The sequence below is a fragment of the Apis mellifera genome, linkage group LG12 (genome assembly GCF_003254395.2).
Source record: "Apis mellifera strain DH4 linkage group LG12, Amel_HAv3.1, whole genome shotgun sequence".
Taxonomy (NCBI): domain Eukaryota; kingdom Metazoa; phylum Arthropoda; class Insecta; order Hymenoptera; family Apidae; genus Apis; species Apis mellifera.
This window is the reverse complement of record NC_037649.1, coordinates 2,302,777-2,323,108: the sequence shown is the minus strand read 5'-3', so window position 1 is coordinate 2,323,108 and position 20,332 is coordinate 2,302,777. Positions and strand designations below refer to the sequence as shown.

Here is a 20,332-nt window from a genome sequence, read left to right as displayed (position 1 = left end):
AGGAATTTATGTTTGCGTTAAATAAAGTAAAAATATATTATGCTGCTATAGATAAAATAAAATTATTCTATCTCCATTTCGTTTCATTTAACGTAAATTTAAATTACTTATTATTTATATAGTTTTTTTGTATATCAATTTATTTTTTTCTGTCGAATCAAAGATATCTCACGAATATATTATCACCTTATATATATTTATTCACATTATATTCACAACATATTTTTGCAAATTTTTCATAAATGAACAAATATCCAATCTACTTATATCAAAATCATTATCAAATCTAATTATTAGATTGCGACTATTTATGCATTTATGCAAAATTTGAATAAAATAAAAACCTACAAAAATGCACATGATATAAAAAAGAATCAAAAATATTTGAATAATAAAACAAATTTCTAACTTCTTACATTTTTATATACTATTATTTAGCATAAAATTTTAAAAAATATTTTATTTCTTTAGTTACAGTCATAAAAATTTATTTTTGCATAAAAATCTGCAATTTACCCATCGCTTCGCCCAAACCTTACAATCCTTTCGATGGTGCAACGGTCTTGCAAAGAAGCATTGCACGCTTGAAATCGCGTCGCCCGTTCTAATTACACACGATACGTATTGTATCTCCGTCACACCGCTGTACATCGGAATTTAATCGTTCATCGTGCCACGAAACCTCTTCTCTTTGCTCCCGTTCGAATCGCGCTCCTCCCCCGATTTCGTAATTTCTATATGTGTCAAGGTGCGCGCTAGAGAGACAGAAGATGAAACAGGAGAGGAACGAAGAGAATCCTCTTACGCATGTGTGTGCACACACCGTGTTCGCGAAAATGCCCATCGGTGACGATGATGCATCGTAAACGATGACCTCGTCGTGCACCAGGAAGCTCTCGCGTTGCCAAGATCTCTCTTATTCCTCCTAAAAAAGTCGAAATTTCGAATATTCCGAATAATTAAAATAGAGTCTAATTTAGAGTAATAAATTCGTATTTTTCTTTACTCCTTCTTTCTTATATGCTCTTCTCTTTTTAATTCCTTCGTTTTTTATTATGAAGTAAGAAGAGGCGTAGATTTAAAAGAAACGAGAGGAGAAAAGATTAAGGAAAACCGGATAGAGAGAAAAGAAAATCGTTTTCGAAGAGAGAGAGAGAGAGAGAGAAAAAGAGAAACAGTTCGAAGAAAGAGAGAAAAGAAAGAATAGAAATGAGAAAGGAAAAGACCAGGAAGAAGGAGTTAGAATAAAGAAATAAAGAAATATTCGATTCGAAAAGAAGAGGAAAATAGATCTAGAGGAAAGAAGAGAAGAAAAAAGAAGACGAAAAAGGCGAGAGTCGAAGAATTTAGAGCGAGAGAGAGAGAGAAGTATTCGATTTCACGTGCAAAGGAAAGAAAAGAAGGGACGAAGAAACGAATACTTTAGATAAATAAACAGATAAAAAAAAAGCAAAAGATCAAGAAATAGAAAAGAAGGAAGAGAAACGAGCAGTTTAGAATAAGAAACAAAAAGAAATATTCGGATTTCGGATAAAAAAAAAAGGAAAGGAAAATAGATAATGTAACACAGAGAGCAGAGGAGAGAGGATAAAGAGAGCACGAATTGAAACGGTTCAAAGCGAGTAAGAGAAGAAATAGATTCGGGATAAGAAGAGGAGGGAAAGAACGAAAAAGAGAAACGGATTAGGAAGAGGACGAGGGAACGACGAACGGTTTAGAGCGAGAAACGGATAGAGAAGGAGAGAATAGTCGGTCGGAGAGTACAGCTCACAACCGCTGCTCGATATTTTTAGTGCGAGGAGAGTATTTGGCGGGGCGCACCGACTCGCCTCCTCGTCTTCTCGTGAACGGTCGACATCGGCCGTCGTCTCCGTGACCGCCGTGCTCGTGTGCCTCTTTAGTGCCTCCGTTGGCGTCCCTGTTGCGCGATCTACACGATACTCGCACCTCCGGCCGAGTGATGAACCTGCGGCCAGAAGCGCGTTCTCACTCCCCGCCAATCGTCTCTGGATCACTCTTTATCATCTTCCGCCTTACGCTTTTATTTCATCTTTCTTCTCCCTCTGTTTCGCCGATATCGCGCGATACATGCCTTGTACTTGGATGCTCGTGAGTCGATGCCGTTTTCGCCATCGTTGGTGCGATTCTCTCTCTCTTTCTCGCATGTGTCGCGTTAAGGACACCAGGCAAGGTCTAGCGGAACGACCTTGAAACCGTGTGTGCATGTGTGCGTGTGCTAAGTCCAAGAGGCTGTGAAACGCGCGCCATTGCTGAATTCGAAAACAAACAGGATTACTCGAGGAACCAGCTGCTGAAACATCGAGCTTTTGGAATACCGGATTCGAAAGAAGAATTTTTGGTAATTGTCTAGTTTTAGAGACTTTTTCAATTTTGACAATATCGTTCTAGCTTTTCTCTTATTTCGTTGAAACTGAAACAAGATTTCAATTTATGAAAAAATATATAGTTTTGTTTATTTTTGCATGATTCTAATAAACTATAAATTATTATGCATTATTTTCGATTCATCGATATATTTCTTAATAATTAATTAAATAAGTTAGAGTTCCTTTCTTAGAGTTTAATTCGTTTAAATACTTAGCGGTCAAAGTATAAATTTGACAAAAGTAAAAATTTGACAAAAAATGTATTGCATAATTAATCTACATTTTATTCAAAACGTATCCGTGAATCATGACGACAAAATAAATTATCGGTCAAATCGTGTCCACGAAAACATTCTTGACAAATTTGTTGGCAATTCGAAAATAATCCGTTCATACAATAAAATTAACTATATATCTGTTAAAGCCAAAGATAGAAAATGTTTATACTCGGCCATGAAAAAAATATTTTTGCAATGCGAAAATGTCAGTAATAAAATATATTCAAATTTCAATCAGCTTACAAATTTAAATTTACAAATTTTTCCAATATTATTTATATTCTGGCATACATTACACTTCCAAAACCGATCTATCGTAAATCAATATCCGATCTGAAATAAAATTAACGAAATAATATTTATACAAGCTTTCCTTGAATTGAAATCTTGTTTTGGCGAAATAAAGCTTCTAAAGAAGAGACTAGATATTGTCAAAATCGGAAGAAATCGTCAAACTAGGCATTTACAGTTTCTATTTGGCTCAGAGTAATTTTCCTCGCCACGACTTGGCCTCTCAAGTCGTTGAATCGTCAGAGGAGGAGCAGCCTGAGTGGGCGTTGAAACTGCATCTCGATGTTCATCTTCGCGCCACGCGACAATATGTCGACGTCTCGTCAGGATTCGGCGGGCCGGCGAAATCGGTACGCGCGTTCCTCGACAACCACGAGCGTCACTCAACTACTCAGCGACTCGTGCTCGAGTCTGTTGCAAAGGCTGACCACCAGAGTTCGCGGGACGTCGACCGTGAACGACAACATGGTGAACAAACCTACAATCATTACCAGGCATTCTCCTATAGTCAACCAATTGAACAGCGCCAGGGCTCGCATAGAGGACAAGTATTGCACCATTTTGGACAAATATTCCAGGAAGAAGCATGCAGATCGTCCCTCGGTCGATTACGGGCCACGTACCCGCGAGAGAGACACGTATTTTCGCCGCGAAGACAGTCCGTTCGTTCGAGATGAGAAAACTTTGGAACCTTCGATGACCCGCACCGTGATCAAGAGTCCTACTAGCGTGGTCCTTTCCGAGAAAGCGTATCCTTACGTAAAATCCTCCAATGTGAAAGAGTTCAAACGCGAGAAGACGCCCGGATATCATCGTACGGACAAACACTCTTTGTTGAACTCGGATACCTACAAAAGGTATGGAAGACACAAGTCTGGCCACGCAGAGACACGTACCAGAAAAGTGAGACCCTATCGAAATGGAAAGAGCGAGCAATTGGAATCCTCGTCGACTGCTCTTCGACTAGCCAGACCTATGAAACTGGAATCATTGACACCGAAAGAGAAGAACGAGGAAGATCCTGACAAGACACCGACTAGCAGCGTGGCTAAAGAAACTGTGACGAACGATAACGTTGCTGTCGCAACAGTCGAGGTTGAAGAAAGCGATCCAGCGATTTCTGAGAGAGCAGCGAAACGAAAGGAGATACAAAGTTTGATTTTAAAATATGCCGCTATGGAAGAGACGTACAGCCAGTTGGCGGCGGGTGGCCAGGTGAAGATGAGGCCGAGTACCACGGACAAAATCGCCAGCAAATATAAGAAAAGCACGCGCCAAAGCGAACGAAAAGACGCGTCGAAGAGCGCGATGGCCGCGAGTGTTGTTGACAACCACGTGGACGCGATTCAACACGCGATTGTAAGTTGTCGAACCGCGGATTCTCCGTGGATGCCGATGAACGAAAATAGCGTTGTTTCGTTGAGAAAACCCTCGTCCCTGTTGCTGCTACTACTGTGTTGTTGCGTGCCTACCCTATGCTGCCATCTTCCCATTTTAGAGCTGTTTGCCTGTTGTTTATCCTTTCAGCGCTGAATACAATACACGTATGATGAATGTATCACGGGTTGAGTCACGTGACAAATATGATTTCTTTTTGATAAATCCAGAACTGTGTACACCAGAATTTTAATTTAATTGGAGAAGAGAAGTACTGTGATTGATAATTAGAGATATACGAATAATCGAATTGGACTCAAATTGAGGAAAATTCGGATGGGATTGAACGAAAATCTTAATATCTTTCGTTATTTCTCGAAGTTAACACGTTCACAATTATAGTCCTATATCATTTTATATATTACATATTTTGAATATTTACATCTATTTAAATAGAGCTTGTAGTCTTAGCTTTAGGGATTTGAAAATTGTACATGGCCTCGCTCTAAAATTGCAAACAGTTGCAAATATAAATAACAAGTAAAGCAAGTATAATATGTTTAGTTATTTTTAATCTTACATAATTTGATTTACAAATTTTAAAGACGAAATATTAAAATATTTAATATTAATGAAATTGTCGCTTTTCTATTCTATTTTGTCTTAATAGTTAAATCTAAACTTACTAAATTTGCATTTTATTTATGCTTGGATTACATTTCGAATTTAATTTCAGATCTTGAAATTTTCAGAACATCAATTCGAAAATAATAAGAGCTCGCCCGATTCTGTCCGAATTTTTCCGATTGAAGTTTTCGGATTCGAGCAAAATTTACACTTCTATTAATTACAGATTTTTTTATCTAATTTGCAATTTTGAAATTAATATTTATATATACATTGTAGGATATACTGTTTGATTTCATTATAATACGATTCGTTCGGTTTATCAATGAGGCCAAAGCTGTATTCTAGAATTTTTATTTAATTAAAAAAAAAAAGAATCGTGATTGATCATATTCTTCTTTCTTAATCTAATTTGCAATTTTAAAACTAGTAACCGTTACATAGTATATAAACTGGTTGATTTCAATATAATGATGTGTGCTAGTAAGTAATAGTGGTAAAAGTGATAATGTACATATTTTACATATTTTTCATATAAAAGTTTTTATTTATTTTTTATAATTTTTTATAATAAAAATATAATATTTTTTAAATTGGACCAATTAATTTATAATATAATAGTATAAAAGTGATATTATTAAATTAAATAAAATATTAATATTATCTGAGATTTTTAAATCCATAATAGACATTTTAAATCTATAAATAATTTTTGTGATATTATAATATCTATTATATTTATGTTCACATTTAAAAAGATAGAAAGTTGAAATCAAGCAGCATTTGTAGCAAGTATTTGTAAATCTAATCTATTTCTAAAAATAATAATTTAAATAAAATTATAGAAACAAATAATGAAATATTTTTTAATATATTTTTTAGTTTTATATCTTATATCTTTGATAATTTCAAAGTTAAGTTTTTACTTGTTCTTAAAAAAAAATAAAAATGTATGAGTTGATATTAATATAGCTTTATAAATATTTAATTTTCATTGGATTTAATATTTGTTGTCTATTTTCAAAAACAAAAATATTGAGATTAGCAACTGAAATTTTATTTGGTAAAAAGATAAGATATTAAAAAGAATAAAAGATAAATTTTTCAGATTTCAATAAAAAAATATCTTTTCTTCAATACATGCAAAATCTTTATACATAGTACTGGTGGTTTCTCAGAAACATTTAAAGTATTCATTTCATTTTTATTGAATATTATTTATCATTGCATTTAAGAAATATTATTTATTATTTATATACAAAGTGATTTACTTAATTATAACAAAGTATATTTTTATCTTTTTGAATTTTTTAAATTCAAAAGATAGAAAAAAAATTCATTTAAAAATAAATTACATATTTGTTATTATATTATATGTTCTTTTGAAACATACATTTTGTGGTTGTTATTATATTATTTTTAATGGAAATTTTTCCTTTTGTCTGTTTCATTATTCTGTTATGTTAAACTACTTTCTTTTCACATTTCACATTTTTCTCTAACTTCAATTGAATACGGCTTTTTATAATTGCACGAGTTATCTTGTATATGGAATTATGTCTGTCTATTCATAGTGCTGAAAGGGTTAACAAATCCCTGGCTGAATCCCGCCGATATTAGCGATACGGTGATTTACTAATCGATATCTGTCTGTACGATGTCCAATATGAGATATCTATTTATGATAAATGACCTGAGAATTATATCCTTGAAATTTTTTTTTATTTTTTCGAGCTATCTTATCGAAACTCAAATGTTATTGATCATCGTGAGAATAATTTGAAATGTCGAGTGATGCTTCAAAAGACAGTAGAGGGAAATTTGAAATTCGTACAATTGATACATATTTATTAATTTATTACGTATTAATATAAAATCTGGATTTATATATCAAATTTAATTCGTATTCACTAACTTCATCTTATATACCATCAATATGATTATCACATTTACTTTATATATTATAAATTTAACGTGTTATTATAAAAAAAAGGAATCGTTTATACGCAATTTAAATGTCAAAAAAGTTTATGAAAATAGAATATTTGTTTAGATTTTTGAAATATTAATTAAAAATTTCTTTTTTTATTTATAATAATTAGATTGGAAATATTTACGCGAATTTAAATTTTAATAAATATAATTTAAAAAATGAATTTGAAATAAAAATCTGTTTCAATTTTTAAATAGATATGATATAAAATTTAATTTAAATATTTTATATTTCATGTTTTTTATATTATGCATTAAAATTTTCTTTATAAATGTATAAATTTCTGTAGTTTTTATTTTCAGAAATTTATATATAATTTTTATTTTTTACATTTCTTTTATAATATATATCATACATATATATATATATATTATGATAATACATATCATAATATATCATTATTATAAAAATATCCTATTCTCAAAGTGGAATAATTTCATAATTTCATTTTTGATCCAATTAAATTAATAGTTGATATTAATTAAAAAAATTAATGATTCAGATAAACGATAAATGATAAAAGATAAATGATTCAGCCAACAGTATTCCGCTTTATATTTCAAAGATTAATCAGTTTTTTTAAAATTTCAAAAATATAATATAAATAAATGTTTTATAAATATATAAATGATATATAGAATATATATGATATCATTCAATATATAAAAATGAATATAAAAGTCAATTACAATAATTATTTTAAAAAAAAATTAAAATTTTTCAAAGATGTTCTGTATAATTTCTTTATTATGTTTGTATGTGTTTCTTTTTTCTCTTTTTTATTTCTTTTAACAACTGATAAGATTATATTACATCGTAATATTATTTTTTCTAAAGATTAATTATAAATATAAATTAGTAAATATAATTTAATTATTATATAAAATTTGTTATTTAACATAATTTAATACATAATTTTATTTTTTACATAATTTTTTTTTTTAAACATTTTTATAATTTCTATCTTACACGGATTGATATACATATAAATATCAAAAGAATCAAAATAGATGCTTTATGATATTTTATAATATTTAACAATTAAAATCTTCGATTTTTAATATATTATAATTTTTTAAGTATATCACTTAGTAAAAAAATATAGATTATTCTGTTAATATGTGTTAATATGTTAAAACTTAATATGCTAATCCTTTGTGATCCATCGTATTGACCAACGATTTTACATTATTTTTATATACTTTATCGTAATTTATTTTATTTATTCATATTTATTTATATTGAATACAAATTATAGAAAATTATAAAATTGATAATAATGATTAAATTTAATTGAAATAACTTTATAGCTCAAAATTTCAAAAATTGTAGCATTAAAATTTAATTTTTATTTATAAATCCTTCTTTGATCTTTAATCTAAAGAAAATTAAATATTTTTATAATATATAAATGATAATGAGACGAAATATTATATAATTGAAAATTTACTTCAATCCCAATAACTATAATCTGCAACAACTAACTATTGCTATGTTTATTTAAACGTGTACAGATTTAATATTAGAAACATTGTCTATTGATATATTATCGTATATTAAGATTTGCAGATGTCTACAGACAGGTAACATGCTGCTGTAAGATATGGATATTCAGCACGTATGCAAACAGACATGCACATTATTCATGGACATGTTCATATCTTATATGACCTATACATAACAAATATGTTGCAACATATGCATTGATTTTCGTGATGCAGATTGCAATGAAGTCGATATCATCTTGTATCGATGCAGAATACTGATTGATAAGGAAGATATAATTCAGGTGCAAATTTCAATGTGAAAATATTTTCTTATTCATTTCATTTCATTCGTTTCATTAAAAATCAATAATATTGACATGGAATAAAAGAATCTATATATACATTGCAACACAGTTTAATATGTGTTTCAGAAAATTAATTATGTCTCTGCAATAATCACGAATTTGTAAAATGAGAAATTATTTTGAAAGATTAAATAATTGGTTCAGTTTTAAATAAAATATAATAAAAAAATAATAATAATAATAGTAATGATAATTCTGATAGATATAATCTATTTAAAACATATGATGACACTTTAAAAATTATCAATCATTAAAATTTTTATTATAATATATTTAATATGAATAATTATAAAGATATAAATAAAAGAAAAAAATTCATTTATTGAAATATTTAAATTATATATTGATAAAATAATAACAAAAAAATATGTGTGTTATTAATGTCTACAAAGATAATTAATTAATGAAAATTAAGTAATGTTATATAAATTTTTTTTTATAAAACATTGAATATTTTAGAAGCTTCAAGAAACCATTTTTAAACAGTTGATACATTTTTTTTTTTTATTTTTTTGCATTGGCATAGTCTCTAATATTTATGTAGAAACATTTTTCACTCGATGATCTTTCATGTGAGGAATGTCTTTTTATTCTTACATTCTATCTATATCAATGTGTTTTGCTCTGCCAGAAATATCAAAAAATTTAATAATAATGTTTTTCTTCTTCAATTGGCCATGAATAATAAAATAAGCATTTACAACAATTATCATTAAAAAAAATCTTCCATCATTTGCATAATTTTCCATCATAGTTATATAGACAAATTAGATGATTTATCAGATTTACATAACTTATTCGTTTTTTTATAAAAAAAATATTTCTTGCTTCAATTTTTTTTCATTTTTTTTTCTTATTGTTGTTGTTCACCATAATAATTATTAAGTGTTGGTTTAATATGTTGGTTAAATGTTACAAATATAATTCCATTATTACAGTACAAAAAAAAATTCAACTTCATAACATTCTAATTTACTGATTTAGAAATATTTTTTCATGTTTCAATAATAGTACTGATAGCTGCAAATAATGCTGATCAATTGCAATTGAAATAAAAAAAATGGTCGATGCATAACGTCATTTTCTCGAATAAAAGACATCAATTTCAGTACAATTCTTTCTGTTAAGATATTTTCATTTGATTTTTTTCTTCATTTTTTTTTCTTGTATAACTTCAGATTATATTTCGAAAGAAAGAATATTTTTTATTTACAATTTTATTTTACAAATTTTTTAATCTTATATATCATTTCAAAGTGGTTTTAAATTTTATATTTTATATTTTTATTGATGATTGCAGAATCTATTCTAGCTTTTTAAAAATTGTTTACTTCGAATTGTCAAGAATCTTCACAATGTAATAAATTTTAAAATAGAATTTAGTTCTTTTTTGGAAAAACTGAAATATAATTTTGACATGAGAAGTTTATATCGATCACCATATCATTGTATTACATATTGATGAATGATTAGATCATTGATAATTTACACATTAAGCAAAATATTGCAAGATATTATGATCACAATATCATATATATAATTTTTTTAACTTTATTTTTTTTCTTTTCAATAGATTTTTAATCTTTCATTTATATAATAAGATATATAAAGAAAATAAATAAGAATATAAATAAATTTTTTTATAAAATAAATCGTTATTTATATTGTTTCGAAAATATTTCGGAAAATTAATAATTTCACTTTTAAAATATAATTGTTCAATTGAATTGTAAGTAAATCTGATTCAATTTCTCAATTTCCAACAAGAATCTTTTACACAATTATTACTTTTCATTTATATCTATGTCTACATCGAAATTATTTGGATTTATTTTTCGGATAATTTATTAAATCAAAATCATTATTACTACTGTTAACCAATATCTTGATCAAATATATCTATATTCATATCTTTCATCTTTTTAAACTTTTGAAATATTTCTATAAAAATAATTATAAACAATTATCCACATAAGAAATACAACTGTAATAAAGTTTATATAATAATACATTAATCTTATATTTATATATTAATATATTAAACAAAAATATAATGAAATTGAAAATTGCGTAATACACACTTTACACAATCTTTTTAGGTTAAATTATAAATCTTGCACTATCAACGTGAAATATGCTCCAAATTGCGATAAACTAAATTCGAAAGTGTAGAAGATGAGTCAGAACATATAGAAAGTACAGTCGAAATTGATTCTATGTAAAAAAAATGAATCGAAAGTATAAAATAAAATTTTTTAAATATAAATGAAATTAACTAATTCTCCAAATTGAATATGAATTATTAATAAATAGTTATTTTACATATGAAAATATAGAATAAAATTTTATTAAATAAATTTTTATTTTTTGAGAAAATTGAGATTGAATATATACAATCAAAGAATCGTACAATAGGCAAACTTTCAAATTTAATTTTTTCACGTAGAATCAATACTTGCTGTATTTTCCACATATTCGGACTCCTTCTGCATTCTCCATTAGTAAATATAATGAAGCTTATTGTTCCAATAAAATTCCTAAATATTTTAAAAGAATTAAAGTTTAAACATTAATTTTATTGGTTTATAGTTAATTAAATGAAAGTTCTTAAATTACTTATACGCATTATCTATTATATTATAAATTTCGAATGACAAAAATAGCAAAAAATGTCAAGATTTCCATTCATAATTCTATATTAATTTGAAAAATAAAAATAATTTATTATGAATTAATAATCTTTTTTCTACAAATTCTTCCTTGATTCAAACATTATCTTCTTCATCATAATACAATCTATAAAAATAAGTAAATGATATATCTTTTTTTTCTTTTTCTAAGTTTTTTGAGAATTTTTTTCAAAGTTAAAAATAGATAGAAAATTATTATTTTGAAAATAATAAGAAAAATAAGTACTATATTAAAATTCGGTCTTCATATATTAAATAATATATAAATTGCAACTATTAAGTCTTTTTTAAAGTTATTTGTTGGAATTTTCTCTTATTTTTGTTAGAAATAAATTATTATAAAAAAATTTTGAAATATATGAAGATTTTTAGCATTTATTAATTATAATAATAATAATAATAATATTATATTATAATAATATTTTCTTAATAATTATAACATCTATTTTTGATAAATAAAAGAAAAAAATTAAAGATCTAATGTATGTGCTCATTATATATTAATTATAAATATAATTCTATATTATTACATAATATAATATATACTATACTTTTGTGTTACTTTACATTTTATGATTATTCATTATTTTTTTTAATTTCTGCTATAGCAGACCTTGGTTCAATTTCTAAAAATAAAATCCACTAAAGTTATAATATGCGCACAAACTGCTGGCTTTAGTAAATATTCAATTGCGAATTATTCAAATCTAAACATCAAATCACTTTTTCGCTATTATATCATTTGAATTAAAAAATATAATCTATTTTGACATTATTTATATTCATACAGGAAAATTATACACATGAATGTATAAATATTTTGTTGATACGTAATTAATTATGGTATAATATATGCAAATAAAAATAATATGCAATATATAATAATTTTTTTATAGGAAACGTATATATATTTTTAGGAAACATATATACATATTTAATAGGAAACATATATATATATTTTAATAAATAAATATTCAACATATGAGAATAATATGTATATTAAGTTAAATTAGATTATTTAATTATAGTTTTTGAAAATGCATTATTTTTATTCAGTTAAGAATGTGCTAAAAATACGGATTATATAAATATATTTGACAAACGTCTTTCGAAGCATCACTAATTCTTTCTAAAAGGATAATAAAATTATTTTAGTAAAGAAAAATTTATTGAATTACGTATGTGAATTTTTTTTTTTTTTTTTTTTTTAGCAACTTATACTTGTCGCGTCGGCGTTGAAAAATTCTCGATCTTCAAATGTTGATGTTCGACTAATCCGAAATAATTGCGTGTTGGCATCATGTCAACAAAGTATCGAAACCACAGTTATTCAGCAAGTTGTTCAACTACTGTAATTCACAATATTTTTCAAACCACTGTGATAAATTTTCTTTTGAATTTTCTATTTCACATTCCATTTATACTTTTTATATTTTTTATTTGAATATTTTTACAATGTATTTTTCATCGAAACATTCTCTATGTAATTAAGAAATAATCGACAGAGTACCACAGTTTTTGTCCCTTTCTCCCCCCCCAAAAATAGATCATAGTCCGCGTATTCATACATGATAAATCATGCATCGGTTTGAATTTCGCGCGTCGATAAGGTAGGCTCGAAGTGTCGATCGATCGATTCACACTATTGCGCTCTCGAACGCGTCGCGGCGATCGATCGAAACGACTGATCGTGCGCCATGGCGCGTTCATTTGGCGCATTCACGTAAGTACACCGAGTTTCTACCAATGATTGATATTAATTAACAAAAAAGATAAAGAAAAATTAAATTAGAGAAAAGATGACCTCTCCAAGCGTGTTAGAGAAAAAATAATAATGAGCGCACTCGAAAGAACTGTCCAACGATCATTTTCTATCTACAGAATAATTTAGAAATATTATTTCTAATATTATAATATATTAGAAATTAATTTCTTTTCCAATTTTACAAAATGTTATTAATTTATTCTATTAAAATTTAAAATTTATACATGTTTCTTATTTTTTATTTTTGCAATGTAATAAATTAGAAATATAAATTTTGAATAAATTCGAAAAGAATCGATACAGCTCCTTCGATGCACTATACAAAATAACTAACTTTAACACGAATATACGAGTTTAGGAAAAAAAAAAAAAAATAGAATAATAAAATCAAAGTAAAAAAAAAAAAAAAAATAGACTAAATAATAAAAAAGATATTTATATCTCTAAAAAATGAGATAACAAATAAAAGATAAAGATAATAATAATCATGATCGTAATTTAAAAAAAAAAAATGAAAAAAAAATGTTCGCTTTGTGCCGATGGTAAAATTCGTAACCGCAACTTTCTGACTTGGCAAACCATTTTGCCCTCTCCCCTTTCTCTCTGATTGTTGGGTTACCATCTCCGTTGTAATGGAATGGAATGGAATGGAAACGGATATGGCACACGGATTGGTCACTATGGTCTCGACTGGGCGCTCGGATCGGGTGGTTCGATGATGACCGATGACGATGATGTATCCCCCTACTTCCTCCCCACCGACACACTCGTACGTTCGTCCGTGCTTACACACGTCCTCTACCGCGTGTTACACGGGTCTCCGCCCTCGTGGTGGTGGTGGTGGATGACGGTGTGTGTGGCGATCGGTTGACGCGACGGCCCTGGGATGTGGACCCTCAACCTCGACCGATGGGATCACTACTACAACACGACCTTCAACGCAACTTCGTGGTGGGCCATCGACCACGATTCAACCAATCAACATGCGAACAACAACAACAACAACAACAACGACGACGACGACATCTCTTGGTCCATCTCTTGGTGAATCGTCAACATCACGGTGGGGAAATCGTTCTCTGTCGGTGCTTCTCCTGTTCGTCCATCATGAAAACGAACACACGGGGACCGATCGTCGACCAATGTGAACCGGGCCACCAAACGGTGCACTCCACACCACTGATTGGGTCCTCTCTTGGCATGCGCCGCTGATACCGATTCCGCCGGCCCATATGTAGAGCCCACGACCGCCCTCCGTCGAGGACGACGAAGACGGCCACCTTGTTTACCAATCCGGCGACATCCTGGCAAATAGATGTTCGTGAATACGTGAATACACTCATTGTAGTAGATTTAAGCAAGCCTCAGATCGATTGGTCGATCGATCGATCGGATCGGTTACCTACGGTATCTGCCCATAGTCTCTCTTTGCCTCTGTTCACCTCTACTCGCATCTCTTCTTTTCTGCCTTTCAACTTCTCTTCTCGTCTCTTCGAGATATATTCGTTTCTTTGTATTTTTTCATTCTCCTTTGAAATTGTTGTGTTAGTTTGAAAAATCTTCGAATTCTTATTTAAGATCATCCTCTATCTATTTTTACTTTATCCGGGAAATAGTTAATTTTGTTCATTTTAAAAATTTTCAATTCTACTTTGAAATTTACGTTTTCTGATATCTTTTCGAATTAATGTTTGATAATAGAAATTGAAAATAGATTTAAATTTTTATCGATAAGTTTTGATTAATTTTAAAAAATCGACAAATTTAGAGAGTAGCTTTTAAAATAATGTTATTTCTTTAAGAATATTTAATGTTTTTATCATATTATAGATTTTTTATATAAGATTCTTGTAAAGTTTAATTACTATATTATATCATTTAGATTTGTAAGATTCAGAATAATATGATACAGACATATAAACTTTCGTTTTTAATATAAATTAATTGATTGTAACTGTTTTGAATATATTCAAATTCAGTTTGAAAATTATTTTTTCATATTTCATCATAATCTCTATATTGAAAATTCCAGTTTGTTAACTTATTACTTTTTGAATATTTTTCTAATTATTAACTGTTAATTATTAAACATACTGGACTTTTAAATATGTCATGAATCTAAAAAACATAAACTAAAATTTTAGATATCGCATAATGAAACTAGATAGAAAAGGAAGAAAATTATACAGCCATCTTTGTACGTCAAGTTGGTGATGATGCACTGGATGACAAATTTAATTCAAATCAATAATGGCATCTGTTTAAGAAATAACGTAGTATAGTTTATCATCATTTATCATCCTTTGGCGTACTAATATGACTGAAATTTAGTATTATTCTTTTGTCTTTTCAATTCATAGGATATCTTTAGATCTATGACTAAGGTTTTTAGTATTCTATCATATAGTATACCATTGTTTTTAGTTATTTCAAACATCTAGATAGGTTAAGAGGAAATTTCAACTCGGACTTTATTATATATGTATTTTTTTTAGATTTTTCTTTGTATCAAATATTACTTCTTATATAAATTTCTTCATTCTTTCACTCTGTTAATTTTCATTGTAATTTTCATTGTAAAAAGATGTCGAAGACAGAGAGACAGAGAGGCGAAGGAAGGAGAAGAGACAAAGAGAGGCCACGCTTGCGCTATCTCCTCGATATACGTCTTCTTCGAGATGACGTGTTCCACTGTCTTTGAATAGGCGCACGAGGACATTAGACATTTACTCTCATTTATCCTGATGACTTTTTTTTTTTTTTATATCAACATTTCCATTTGAATTTATTTCACAAAGTTATTAAGAGTCAATGACGAGATCGAACATATATGTGTCGGGATTTGATAGTCAATGTTTTATGTCCTCTGGCTGCCGATTTTTTATAATTAGGGTACCTCGGCCTTTAGGAGAGCAGCAGTTCCGATCGATAAAACATAAAGCTCTATGATACCGTTTTTTTCACTTGATTCATACATCCGTTCACGACGTATGGCGTACTGAACACACATCGACCTAACGTCAAATCGAAAGCGCGTCTCTGTTGCTCTTTTTAATTTTTATCTGAATATTATATTATCAGGAATATTCTTTGATGATCTTTTGTTTTAATAAAGACAAAAGATTGATAAAATTGGTGAAATAAATTACTTCTATTTTTATTATTGATACATCAGATATCATAGTGTATCTTAGCAATAATAAATTGTATCAAATATTGAGTATAGGGCTTCATTGAGCAACAAAGATGATCTTCAATGGACGCGAGGTCTTTGATGTACCCGGACGCTTATCTATCTTTTTACATTGCAGATAAAGTACTGGCCACCCTAGGAGAGGGTACTTTTGGAAAAGTTGTCAAGGTTAAGGACTTGCAAATGTAAGTGGCAGCTCACGTAACTACTACGTAGGTAACCTACCTCGAGTCTGCGTTTTTCTCTTTTTCTTTATTCTCCCTTTTCAATATATGATATTCATATATTGTTTTATTATTGAAAGATCAGTTGAATTCCTTTTTATTGTATGTTTTACAATTTTTGTTTCAGGTTTAGAGAATTTTTGATAATTTATTGTGGAAATGTTCATAAAGATCATGTAGAAATTATTTTTCATCACTGGTTCATTATGTTAATATAGAGAGCATTGATTATAATATATATATTAACAAAATATATTAATCTAGTTTAATATTTTTAATAAAAAAAAATTGCCAAATATTTATCACAAGCTGAAAAAATATTCTATTTAAATAAAAATGAACTTCAACATAATTTTTATAATATTAAAATTTTACATTGAATATAATAATCAGCTGACTTATATTATTTATTACTTATATTACTAGAATTTGTTTGTATATATTAAGTTTATTATTATTCTTATTACACAAAAGAATTTATTATATTATAGTAAATCATGATTTATACAATTTTGCTAATATTGAAACAATTAAAACATTATCTTCTTCTTTAATCATGATGAATTGCATATTTTATTCATTTTTAATTAATTTTATTTCATACATAATTTGTCATTTATTAAATATATAAATTTTTTCAAAAAATTCTAAAATTAATTTTCAAAAGAGATTCTTGATTTTTCTTAAAAATTCTGATATATTTAATATTTTATTTTTAACTTTAATAACAAACTGATAAATCTCTATTACTGGAAACGTTAAATCAAATAATATATTGCTCATTTTATAGTCGAATTTCCGACATGAAAGTAATGCCTACACATGCTATTTATTTTAGAAAGAACGATTTTAAAAATAAATTTTATATTTTTTTTTTTTACCGTGAATTTTTCCATAATTAATTTTCAATAAACAGAAATTCTAAAACATAATAATAGAAAAGAATTAGTTCTTTTAATGATAAAACGATTTTATGAATTATTATTTATCCAAGTATATTTTCCTTTCCTTCAGAATTCCTTCTGAATTTTTCCTCCTGCAATATTTTTTCTTTTTTCTTCTCAACTTTCGATCCAGCCAGAATGATAATTTGCACCAGAAAAAAAATCACAAAGGTGCGTGGTGGCGCGACTCGAGTCATAGCAGGATCAGAAATAGCTATGCCGCAGTGTCACAAAATGACGCGCAAGTAGTCGCAATAATAGGATGGCCTTGCACTTTGTTTTACGGGCCGGGCCTTCTCGACGTGCGAACAAGTTGTCGCAAAATCGCTCGTCGAGATGTCGATCAGGGGAGAATTTCTTTGAACGCCATTGTTCTTTTTTTATTTTTCCTCCCCACTCTTTGATGCATTTCAAACAGCCGTGCTTTTGTGCCTTGTACTTATGTATATGCGATGATGCTTCCGGCCATGTGGATTATTGACGGTCCGTGAACAGTGTCGTCTAATAAAAGTACAATGACGTTTGCAGGGATCACGTGATGGCGCTGAAAATCATCAAGAACGTAGAGAAGTATAGGGAAGCCGCGAAGCTCGAAATAAACGCCTTAGAGAAAATTGCGACCAAGGATCCGGAAGGCCAACAGTTAGTATTTGCGTGGCTTTTTAGACTTGGTGGGGACTGGACTGGCGAACAGAGGGTGATTCTTCAAGTAAAAATAAATTGAAAATTTTTACAGCGAAATTTTCATTTTTGATACTTCTTTTTTTTTTTTTTTTTTTTTTAGAAACTTTTCAGTTTTTATATTTTATATTTTTTAAGAATATTGAGATATTATTACAAGTTATTATTAAAACTGGTATTTAATTTTAATAATTAATTTAATAATTAAAATTTTTGTAATATAGAATAATGTAAATATCCGTATCTATATTTGAAAATTATATTATTGCATAATTCTGTTATATTAACAATATTTTATACAATAATACCCATTACTCATAATGATTATAAAAAGCAATATTTGCAGGAAGTAAAATACAATAATATTCAGCTTAATATTGCAGTAAAGCATAAGTCGGAAATTGAAAAATTAATAAGAATCCAATAAAATTGTAATTTTTTCTCATTTTGTTAAAAATATTAAATATTAAATTTATGTAATTTCTATCATAAAATGATTTCAAAATAAGAAAATTAACTTTAAAAGAATCGCCCTCTTTTGACATGTATTATAATTCTTCATTTGATTGTTATATTACATTTTTAAATTATTTTCAGCATTCATTTAATATTTCATTATTACTTTTAGCTTGTGCGTGAAAATGCTCGATTGGTTTAATTATCACGGACATATGTGTATCGCCTTCGAAATGCTTGGACTTAGCGTATTTGATTTCTTGGTATGTTTATATTTAGTAATATAATATTTTTATATATTATACATTGTATAAAATAATGAATTATTGCTATATATTAACTATTTTATATTTACAGAGAGATAACAGTTATCAGCCTTATCCATTGGAACATGTCAGGCACATTGGATATCAATTATGTTATGCCGTCAAATTCCTACATGATAATAAACTCACGCACACTGATTTGAAACCAGAAAATATATTATTCGTAGATTCCGATTATGATAGTATATATAGTAGCAAAAAGGTGAGAGATAAACTTTTTCCATATAAACATAAAACAATTTATCGTGTGACTTGAAATAATATAGTTTGATACTTATAAAAATTTTTTTCATAAAATATTTTAATTGAAAATTGATTGAATTGAAAATTAATGATAGTAGTAATATATCATTAAATTTTAAGAGATTTATTTTTATATATATTTAATCAGTAAAATGCAATAATATATATTAAATTAAAGACCATTAATTCTTTTACTTAATTTATTTAAAATTTATGTATATGTTAATTTTTGATTAATAAAATGAAATTTATTTTAAAAAATTTTAAAATTTTTAAAAACAATTAAAAAATTAATTATATATTAAAATCATAGAAATAAAAAAATTGTTATAAAATAACCATAAATAAAAATTGAAAAAAATTAGAAATTAACTTTTGAAATATTAAAATAATAAAAGTGATTTTTAAGATTAAGCATAATGCTTCAATAATATTAATCTATTTAATGCTATATGATTTTAAGTGACACTTTTATATCAACTATAAGTATAATATATAATTAAGTATTGTGCTCTGAAGTGTTTAAAAGAAGTTTCTTCTTTTTAAGCGAAGAGATATTAGACGTGTAAAACGGACAGATATTAGACTCATTGATTTTGGTAGTGCCACATTTGATCATGAACATCACAGCACGATTGTTAGCACAAGACATTACAGAGCGCCTGAAGTAATTTTAGGTAAGTAATCTCTATAAATCAATCAAAAATTTTAGAAAAATCTATTTATTGTACTATTCATTATATGTATTATATAGAATTAGGATGGTCTCAGCCTTGTGACGTATGGTCGATTGGCTGCATTCTCTTCGAACTGTACCTGGGTATTACTTTATTCCAAACACACGACAACCGTGAACATTTAGCAATGATGGAACGTATACTTGGTACAATTCCACACCGTATGGCCCGTAAAACTAAAACTAAATACTTCTATCATGGCAAATTAGATTGGGACGATAAAAGCTCAGCAGGCAGATATGTTCGAGATAATTGCAAACCTTTACAT

At 27.8% G+C, this 20,332-nt stretch overlaps 1 protein-coding gene across 11 annotated transcripts in view; it reads left to right on the top strand.

The window, feature by feature from the left end:
- LOC411812 (serine/threonine-protein kinase Doa) overlaps positions 1-20,332 on the top strand; it is an 82,158-nt gene that overhangs the window by 60,080 nt on the left and 1,746 nt on the right. For 9 of the 11 annotated variants that reach the window (XM_006559246.3, XM_006559251.3, XM_006559252.3 and 6 more), the window contains 7 exons: positions 14,499-14,577; positions 16,572-16,638; positions 18,150-18,263; positions 18,931-19,021; positions 19,116-19,286; positions 19,875-20,004; positions 20,082-20,332. In XM_006559246.3, the coding sequence (XP_006559309.1) occupies positions 14,499-14,577; positions 16,572-16,638; positions 18,150-18,263; positions 18,931-19,021; positions 19,116-19,286; positions 19,875-20,004; positions 20,082-20,332 (903 nt within the window). Of the gene's footprint in view, positions 1-1,496; positions 2,360-3,150; positions 4,316-14,498; positions 14,578-16,571; positions 16,639-18,149; positions 18,264-18,930; positions 19,022-19,115; positions 19,287-19,874; positions 20,005-20,081 lie in introns of those variants that run through there. The other 2 variants (XM_006559245.3, XM_016915499.2) reach the window with 2 other exon arrangements.